This window comes from Acanthisitta chloris, unplaced genomic scaffold (genome assembly GCF_000695815.1).
Source record: "Acanthisitta chloris isolate BGI_N310 unplaced genomic scaffold, ASM69581v1 scaffold4304, whole genome shotgun sequence".
Taxonomy (NCBI): domain Eukaryota; kingdom Metazoa; phylum Chordata; class Aves; order Passeriformes; family Acanthisittidae; genus Acanthisitta; species Acanthisitta chloris.
This window is the reverse complement of record NW_008667511.1, coordinates 525-9,932: the sequence shown is the minus strand read 5'-3', so window position 1 is coordinate 9,932 and position 9,408 is coordinate 525. Positions and strand designations below refer to the sequence as shown.

The 9,408-nt window shown below is 36.1% G+C and overlaps 1 protein-coding gene across 1 annotated transcript in view; it reads left to right on the top strand.

Moving 5' to 3' along the window:
* LOC103800147 (dedicator of cytokinesis protein 4-like) overlaps positions 1-6,763 on the top strand; it is a gene marked incomplete at both ends in the record, with an annotated part of 69,061 nt that extends 62,298 nt beyond the window's left edge. The window contains 6 exons of the mRNA XM_009072513.1: positions 3,235-3,332; positions 3,441-3,524; positions 3,621-3,721; positions 4,059-4,140; positions 5,027-5,197; positions 6,571-6,763. Coding sequence (XP_009070761.1) covers positions 3,235-3,332; positions 3,441-3,524; positions 3,621-3,721; positions 4,059-4,140; positions 5,027-5,197; positions 6,571-6,763 — 729 coding nt within the window. The remainder of the gene's footprint in view (positions 1-3,234; positions 3,333-3,440; positions 3,525-3,620; positions 3,722-4,058; positions 4,141-5,026; positions 5,198-6,570) is intronic.
* Positions 6,764-9,408: the final 2,645 nt, after the last annotated feature.

The window sequence follows — 9,408 nt, the reverse complement described above, 5'->3', positions numbered from 1 at the left end:
GAGAGCAACATGCCATACAGCATGGCAGTTTCAAGGCAGAGGTGTATTCCATCTAGCTGCATTTTTAAAAAGCCAAACCAGTGATCAATAAAACAAAAGTAACACTGGGCAGCTTTCCCGAGTGACCTCAGTTTGGAGGGAGTGTTGGCAACCACAGAAACAGCCTGTTGGAAGAGGCATGCTGACTGCCAGTTCTGGAATTCCTATTTTTCCTTTTGAAGTGCAGTAGTGCTCTACGACAAACCAGTTTCTGATGTCTCAGGGTTTATTTGGGACAGATGGAAATTCATCCCAAACCACTTCCTTAAACACATGATTTCAAACCTTTTATTAAACCTAGCACTTTGGATTTAAATTACAGACTTTGAGAAAGGATATGTTTTGTTTGGTAGGGGTGGTAGGTCAGGCGTAGCCTATTTTAAATATACAAACCTTGATTATTATTAAGAGAATGCATTGGAAATATTTTTCTTCTTCAGCAAAATTTATCAGCAGCAGTGACTTTTTCCCTTTTCCAAAGCTATATTTTCCTAATGGGCCTATTTCTGGGGACAATTTTGTATTCTCATTTCTCTTAATACATGACACATTGCTATCCCTTCCCCTTGTGATTCACATGTCAGATTTTCTATTCGTGTCATTTATGCTTGGGCTATTTGCTAATGTTATTGCAGCAATGTCTTTCCTACTTAGTACTTCCCTTGAAATAAGTGCTTTGAAGTGAGTGTCTTACATTTGCTTTCTTTTTAAATCCCCCAACAAATCCCTAATATTGAGTGTCAACTATCTTTCACCAAGTTATTCCAGCAAACCTGTAAAGAAGTGTTTTTCCTGCTATGAACTGACAGCTTTAGCTTGTCTTGCTACTCCTCAACTTGAGCTGAGGCTTAAATAGAATAAAGTGTAGAAGTACATTTAATTATCCAAAAGGCAAATGCAGGTCACTGGATTTGTAAATCTTGTTTCTTGAAAATTCCTGACAGAATTATAAGGCCCAGCATTTGTCCTTGATCTCTGGTATGTGTCTCTGATGCATGTGTGGGACCCTTCATCACTCTTAGTGCAACTCAAGGTGCTCTTTTTTTCCATACTAGCACAGCATGAAGCAAAACAAACAAACAAAAAAGTATAATTGCATCAAAACAATTTGTGCCCAACAAAAACAATGAAAGCAGCAAAATATTTGTGGATCTTATGTAGATTGTTTGCCATTAACACTTCTGGCAAGATTTGAATATAGGCAGAGATATATTTAATGTTATTAAAGACAAAAATATTAGTTTCTTGTGGAAGATGGGAGTTTCTTGGAGCAAACTGGGAAAGAGATGACACAAAGATGGGTGTGGTTCAAACATTACTTGAGCGTGAAAACAGTCTGTGGTAGAAAGCACCCAAAGAGATGCTGAACCAAGAGGAAAACTTGCTATTAACTTTTGTTAAGTACTGAGAACACTTTGGAAGCACTGGATCCTTCTAACAATGCTGGGCAGTGATCAACTAGACTGTAGTTTAGCTTAAACTGATGGAAGGGTTGGATGGTGATTAAGGTGTTCTGCCTCAAGTGACCAGGCTTTGAGAATTTGTGAAAAGCTGGTTAGTGAAGTGTGGAAATAGTAAACTTGAATCTAAAGGGGCTTTGGAATTTATTTTTGAACGATGGAATTAAGTATGTGTAACTTTTACTGACTATAACTTGAAAGGAGTGTTGCAGATGTGTCCAATTTCAGCCAGGGAAAACTGCTGAAAAGCCAAGCCACGTTGGCAAAACTCTATTTTAGTATATTGAATGGCACCAGAACATGAAATTTGGAATCTTATAGCAAGGTGGGTTTTTTAGTACATCTCTGAAGCTGAAAGCAGTAACATAGGTCTGAAGACTGTAAAATATAGAACTTATATTTAAGACAGGGCAGATATGTTAACTAGGCCATTATCCCCTGATGAATTTTATGCAAGTATTTACAGGAAATCATGGATGAAAAAATTGACATGTAGCTAACCGGAATGTGCTGTAAGATGAGTTTATCAAAGACATATCATGTCAGCATAAATGTGTAAATCTTTCTTTTCAATGTTTTTTAGTTATTATGCAGAGGAAACATAGCAATTCTAAACCATCTGAACTTCAATAACACATCACAAGGGAAGTAAGAAAAATACAGATTAGAATAAGAGTTTTAAAACTAGCAAATAGAAGTTAAAAGGGAACTTGCAGGTTGCACTGTAGTGGAAGGAATTCCTTCCTGAGCAGAAGGAACATACTACTACATCTGAAGAATTAGCTCTGGGATTGTCTCTGTTTTAAAGGTGTGAAAGGAGATGGGGATGAGTTACTTCACTAAAGTCTGAGACAGTTTTCTGCTAATATGTCATTGAGGGGTCTCAGTTCAGAAGGACAAAATCAAAATATGATACAGCAAAGCAAGGCAACTTTGCTTTAGGTAATTAATAAGGAAGTGTAGAAATTTGATTGAATCAAATGGTAGAAGAGGCAGCATCCATACTCTAATGGAGACTCTTGGGGATTCTGCTATAGCCAGGGAGCTGAACACTATTAAACCAGAGAAAAACATATTTGTTTCACCAATATGTTGTATCTAAAAGACCCTGAAATTCCAGAATGTAGATGTCAGGTGTTTACAGCAGGCTTATGAACTTGTTAATGATACAGAAAACATGGATGTAATCTCATCTGTAATGTAGTTATCATTTTAGTCAGGCAAGCTGAAGGATAATGAATTAAAAGTGGAGGAAGTGTGAAGACACTCAGGTATCTTTAAACTCAGAATAGTTTATTTTCAGTAGAGGCAATGTGTTTCTTCTCTAAAAAGACATTGGAAGATGAGTATTTTAATTATATTCAATCTGGTAATTATGAGATTATTTCTCAGAGGATAACTTTGGAAGGCACCCTCAATAATGGGATGAGAAAGAGCAAAGTAATTTCTTTCCTTAAAATGGTAGTTGACAAATATCTGAATGAGATTGCATGACAGAGTTGCCACAGGAGACTAATTGTATTGATCCAGTACCATGTTCTTATGTTTGTATTGGTGGAGCAATTATGGAATAGAATAAAAATAATTTGTTGTGAAGATCATATTGTAACAAATCTGGAGATGTTTTCTTTTGTTTTAATGATGCCAAGTTTTGATGAGTGGACCATAACAGTAAAATATTAAATCTGAAATGCTGCTTTCCTTCCTACTTTAATCTTGCATTTTGTTTTTGCAGGAGATATGCTTGACCTTCTGAAATGGAGAACCCACCCAGACAAAATTGCAGGTTGTCTCTCAAAATTAAAAGAAATTGATGGTTCAGAAATAGTGAAGGTATATACATTTCTATCCTTTCAGATAATATGAAGGGGGAAAATAATGTCCCTCATGTCACAGAAATACCTATTTAATAATAAACTGTCTCTTATTCTCTCACATCAGTTTCTTCAAGATACACTAGACACTTTATTTGGGATTTTAGATGAAAACTCTCAAAAATATGGATCAAAAGTATTTGATTGCTTGGTAAGTTTTATTTTGTGACGATGCTTAACACTGGATAAGAACTAAGTAAAACAAAAAAGCTTTTGCTTTTTATTTTTTGCTTTCTCTCACATTTAGGTTCACATAATAAATTTGCTGCAGGACAGCAAGTTTCATCACTTTAAGCCAGTAATGGACACTTACATTGAAAGTCATTTTGCAGGAGCTCTTGCATACAGGTGAAGTCTGTACTTATCCTATCTGATTTGAATACTGAGAATTATTGCTAAACTGAGCAGAATCAATCATTAGGTTATAGAAATGGTGTATCCCTGTTAAAATCATTCTACAGCATACGTAAGGCTGGTATTAGTGCCCGTTTATCAGAGATCTACTAGGTGGTCTTCAGCAGACTGAAAACTATGTGTAATATTGAGCTTGCAGTTAACAGTAAAATCTAGTCTATTTTTTTTTTGTCAGTGTTTCTCATATGACAGCTATTGGTTTACATTTTATGTGCAAAGTTAACCCTCCTCCCACTTCTGTATTAGAATATTTTCTGATGTGCTATTCTAGGGATCTTATAAAAGTCCTGAAGTGGCATATTGATCGAGTCACTGAGGTGGAGCTTCATGAGCACATACAGGAAGTACTAAAGGTAATAAAAATTGTTGAAGGCAATTATATGTTTGAATGATGGATTCATTCAGTACCAACAGGTTTAACTTAGGGAATGAAGCAGAGTATATATAAATGATGAAATAGCAGTACTAATTCAAGGGAGTTGCAGACTTTTTTTCAGTGCAGTCAGTTTATTCATTGCTCTCTGTTGTCACTAAGTTGATCAATGAAGCCTTACTATCACTAGACTCTGGAGCTCTATGTTGCTTACTGAATGAGGCAAAGGAGTCAAATATAGATTGCATTGGTGGTATTAACATCTGTTGCATAACTGAATCTAAATGGCAGGCATGCATGCTGATCTCATGGTTCAATGCTGACACCAAGGAATTTACTGAAAATGGTGGGTTTTGTTACTCTTGCTGCCCCAGTTTGTACCATCAGCAGAGCACAGTGTGCCATCAGGCTGAATTGTACAGCACAGTAATCCCATTTGGGACAGGTGCTACAGTCTGGAAATAAAATATCAACATGGTATCCTTCTGTGCTTTTCTATGCTGCTGTGAACTTTGGTGTCTTGCTAATAGGAAAGGGCTAGATTTTTAATGTACACTCCAACAGTTTTGCAACTTAAACTTTTTTTGGGGTGGTTGTTTTTTGTTTGATTCATTTGGTGGAGCTTTTTTTGTATTACCTGGTTAAAAAATAATGACTAGTGTTCCCTGATTCGGAGAGATTGTGAAATGCAATGAAAGAGCAGTTCTGAGTATGTTGTTACTGTTTCAGTAGAAAGATTTGCTGGAATTATGTAATGTGATGCAGTTTTAGACCATTGTCTTTATTTAAATGATAAAATCGTTGTGTTCTTTTTAAAGATAGACATGTTCATTTTTGAGTTATCTCTAATTTTGACATTTTTATAGGCACAGGAATATATCTTTAAATACATAGTTCAGTCTCGAAGGTTATTCTCTATTGCCACTGGTGGACAAAATGAGGAGGAATTTCGCTGCTGTATTCAAGAGCTTCTTATGTCAGTACGCTTCTTCCTTTCTCAAGAGAGCAAAGGAGCTAGTGCTCTATCCCAACTACAAGTAAGTTTTAAAGTGTGCTTTGCTTACTGGCATTTTCCACCTACATTATAAGAAAAATTTCTCCCTATCCAGGAAAGAAAATGTAGTTCTGCTAGAGCAAAGTGGCATTTTCAGCTTTTTGTCCTACAATGTGGAATTTTCATACCAGCAGCTTCTAGATATGGTTGGAATAAAAAATCCTAAATCTAATATTTAATTTTGAATTATAGTTATGTTATAATTATATTGTTGGATATGGAAAAAGTAATTTCTCTGTTTTCGGCATTTTACAGCTTAGTTCAGCCACATTGACACTGAAGAATTTGAGCCATGATTTACAGAAACCTTTTAAGCCTTGATGAACTATATGCTTTAATACTCAGCTGGTACCTTCATTTCAATTGAGACTGCTAAAATTGGTTAGTGCTGAAGTGTGGAGGCAAAACACACAGGAGACAGCTCTCTACATTAAGTGCCATAGATTTACCAACTCCTACAGCTCATAAATATACCATCCCCTTCCCATGCTTCTATAACCAAAGGTGTTTAAGATCCTGTTAAGATTTATTAATTTTTAAAGCTCTATAGAAAACTGTTCAGCCAAGAAAATGGCAAATCAGAAGAGAGAGGTAGTCCTATCTCATATCATGTAAGCAGCTGAAATGAAAAGACAGTAGCAAAATGATAACAACAACCTAATTTAGAATTCTTTTGCAGTGTCTTTAACCTATGTCATCTGTTCTGACACCAGTGTGTTGAATGTCTGAGGTATAAGTAGCTTTTTTCAATCAGCAGGATTTGGAGAGGAAAAAGGGAATGTTAATTCCAGTTTCCTTTCTCTGGCATTGTCCTCCTTGCTTTTACAGTGTTTTGTTTTCGTATCCATCAGTGAATTTCTAACCCTATTTTAGGATTGCTGAAATGAAATCTCATTCCAAAATAAAAATGTTCATTACTTTAAAAATGGAAGATATGGAGGCTGTTATATTACATATCTTAAAACAAAGCAAGCCAAAACAAGTCCACACAAATCTCTTTGCTCTGATATCAGGTAGATTCTGTTACCCTTCTAAAAATTTTCTCTCACACATAGATAAGTGTGTTTAAAGTATCAATAGTTTTGTTTTAAGTTGCACTTTATAATTTCACTTTGGCCTGGGAAAAATTAAGTCATGAGATAAGGCTTAAAGGAAATAGTCACAAGTGTAAGTCTGTTAATGCATGTGAGGATATTTCTTCTGAAAATATGACAATTTTAAAAACACTGCCTACCCTTGAAATACAAACCTAGGCATTTTTCTACAGCTACTTAAATTTCTATAGTTACCTAAATTCTGTAAATGTCAAAACTGTTCTGCAATATCTGACTGTCCATTTCTGCCCTTTTCCTCTAGGCTGTGTTTCTCAGCTCATTCCCATCGGTGTATTCTGAACTTTTGAAGCTCTTTGATGTAAGAGAGGTGGCCAATTTGGTTCATGATGCTCTGGGCAGCTTGCCAACAGTCATGCATGGGGATGAGTCCCTTCAAGCTGTTAAACTGCAGAGCATTGGAAAAACTGTAGAGAGTCATCTGTACACTAACCCAGGTAAGGTTCTCCTGGGATGCCTGCAGATAAGGAACCCAAATTGTGTGCTCTGTACTTGGGCCAGCAGGTACTGAAGAGAACAATTCTTGAAGCACTGCTTTGTACAAGCTCCTCATTTACAAGAATAAAGTTTGAATTTAGTGGTTTGTTTTTCAGAGGCAAAGACTCTTAAAATACAGTTTTGTTTTGATCTGCTGGCACTATGATTGTGAAGGAAGTTTGCCTTATACTTTCAAAGTAATTATAAGCAAAAACCTTTAATAAATTGATTTTTTTCCTTTTTTTTTTCTTTGGGGGCAGTTCAGCAAACAAATTGTCACTTATCCTGTAACTCTTATTTGTGTAACTCTTGCTAGTTCAACACTTTCAGTCCTCTGTCTCTTAATGTAGCATAAAAATGCCACACAAATGTGAGTGATACTTGGTGTGTAAAGTATATAGCAGCATAGTTATATGCTGTGTGGAAGAAAAAACTGCTGAATGGTGGTGAGCCTGACATTCTTTGTTTCTAGTCTAAGTGAAACTCATAGAAGTAACCAAAATTAAATTTAAGATGAAGGCATTTTAAAATAAAAGAAGTGGGAAATAGATGAGATTTAAAGAGTTCTAATAGGTGTTAATTTGTTCACCAATAGCCCTGAGACCTGTTTGGGTATTGACTGATGGAGTTGGGTAGAAACAGTAACTTTTGCCATCTGAAGCATTCAAGATAAACACATTGCAACAAAGCTCTGCAAAAAACAGCAGGATATGCATACATACTTTGAGATGCTGCAAAATAAATGAAGAGTTCTTTGACCATATTTTTTTAATGCTTTTAGTGATTGTGCTTTAAAAGTATGTGCTCAAAAAAAATGGGTAAGTACTGGATCCTGGCAACTTTGCTTCATTCTGGCTGTGAAAACCTTTACCCTTTCCCTTGTGAGCCTTTATGGCAGTCACTTCCAGAACAATTAGCTCTCCCTACAGCTAGTTGATCAGGCCTTTGATACTCTGGGTTAGATAGATGATGGCATATTCATGGAGCAATATTAAGGATGCTCTAACTTATGTTTTTAATTTTTCAAACTACTTAGGGACCAGGTAGCATCACTGCCATTTTTCTCCCATTGTCTCAGGTCAACCTAACTAGAAGATCCAAATGTATATAATTAGAGTTACTTAATGTCATGTAAGGGACTCTTGGGGACTTCATTGGAACTGTAAATCTACTTTAAACTGTATGATTTTTTTGTCTGCTTCCTTTTGTAAAAGAATTAGGTTTTAATTCAAATTCCTTTTTATTATTAGGAACTCATGTGAATGGGTTTGGCTGTAAAAACAATGAAGACTACATGTTAAAATTTACATGGAATGTGGGTTATACACAAATATGGAAATATGGAAACTGATGTGAAAGACATCAGGCAGTAGTATAAGCTCCCAATATCCATGATAGGAAGCACAGACACAGACTTGTACAGTATGATTTCAAGTATCAGGTTGAAGGGTCTTGTGGTGATCAGCATCTTGGGCTCTTTGCAGTTAATGTTTTTCTCTTTGAAATACAAAAATATAAGTAGACTTTACTTCACTCAGTCCCTGGAAGGAAGTCCTTTTAAAATCCTCTTGGGAAAATAAATATTGCACTAGACTATGTTAATGTGTAGAGCAAACTGTACCTCCAAATGCAAAGTTGAGGCTTCCTGCTGTGAAAATAATTGATTTCTGTCTCCCAGATGAAGATGATGAATGGTGCAAGCTGCAATGCTAACTAATGCAATGGAACTAGATGGAACGTAGGAAATAATTTTTTATTCAAACATCTGAAAATGAGGAGGGTATTTCTTAGATATCATTTTCTGTTATCTAGAGCTTGCTTGGAAACAAGTGAGAGTAGTTTATAATGGGAGTTTTGCACGTTCCATGCTGAACAAATAACACATTAGCTCCCACTGCTGCAGAAATCAGCTGACACTAAAGCTGTGCTTTTGCTAAAATTGAGATATGTATTTGATACATTATTGAAAACAGAAACATCAGATGTGCATGATTTAAGGTGCCCACGCACAGATGTTTAGTACAGTTTCAGATGTATTTGATGTATCTGGTCTCTGCCTGCCTCTCTAGAGAATGCAGGTTATGGATTGTATTTATTGATCATGTGTAGATAGGATGTTTAAAATGGATCTGTATTGAGGTTTTGGTATAGCTTGCTTTGAACCTTACTCTATTTCAATGATTTTAAACTTCAGCTCTTCCTGTAGGAACAGCTACAGAGATGTTAAAAGGTCTCAACAGCAGTTGCCTGCCTAGCTCCTGTGAGAAGTTGGTGGGTGTTAAGGCCTTACTTTACTTCAGTTTTTCTGTAGTTACCTCTGCATCTTTGTTGTATGCTTTATTATCTGGCTCAAAAGAAACAGATGACAATTTCCTGCTTAGAAAGATGATCAGGATTTTTTTCCTCTTGGCCTTTCTTCCAGCCTTCCTGATATTTTGGGTGTAACTCTTTGGACTCGTCCCAGTTGGTACCTGTAGAATGGCCAAACTGCTGACCTACATATGCCTGTACCCAGAAGATTGTCTACCTTTGTCATTTCTGATGCATCAGTAGTCTAGCACTCTCGCTTGTTGTCTTTCTTGCATTAAATATTCTTATAGCATGC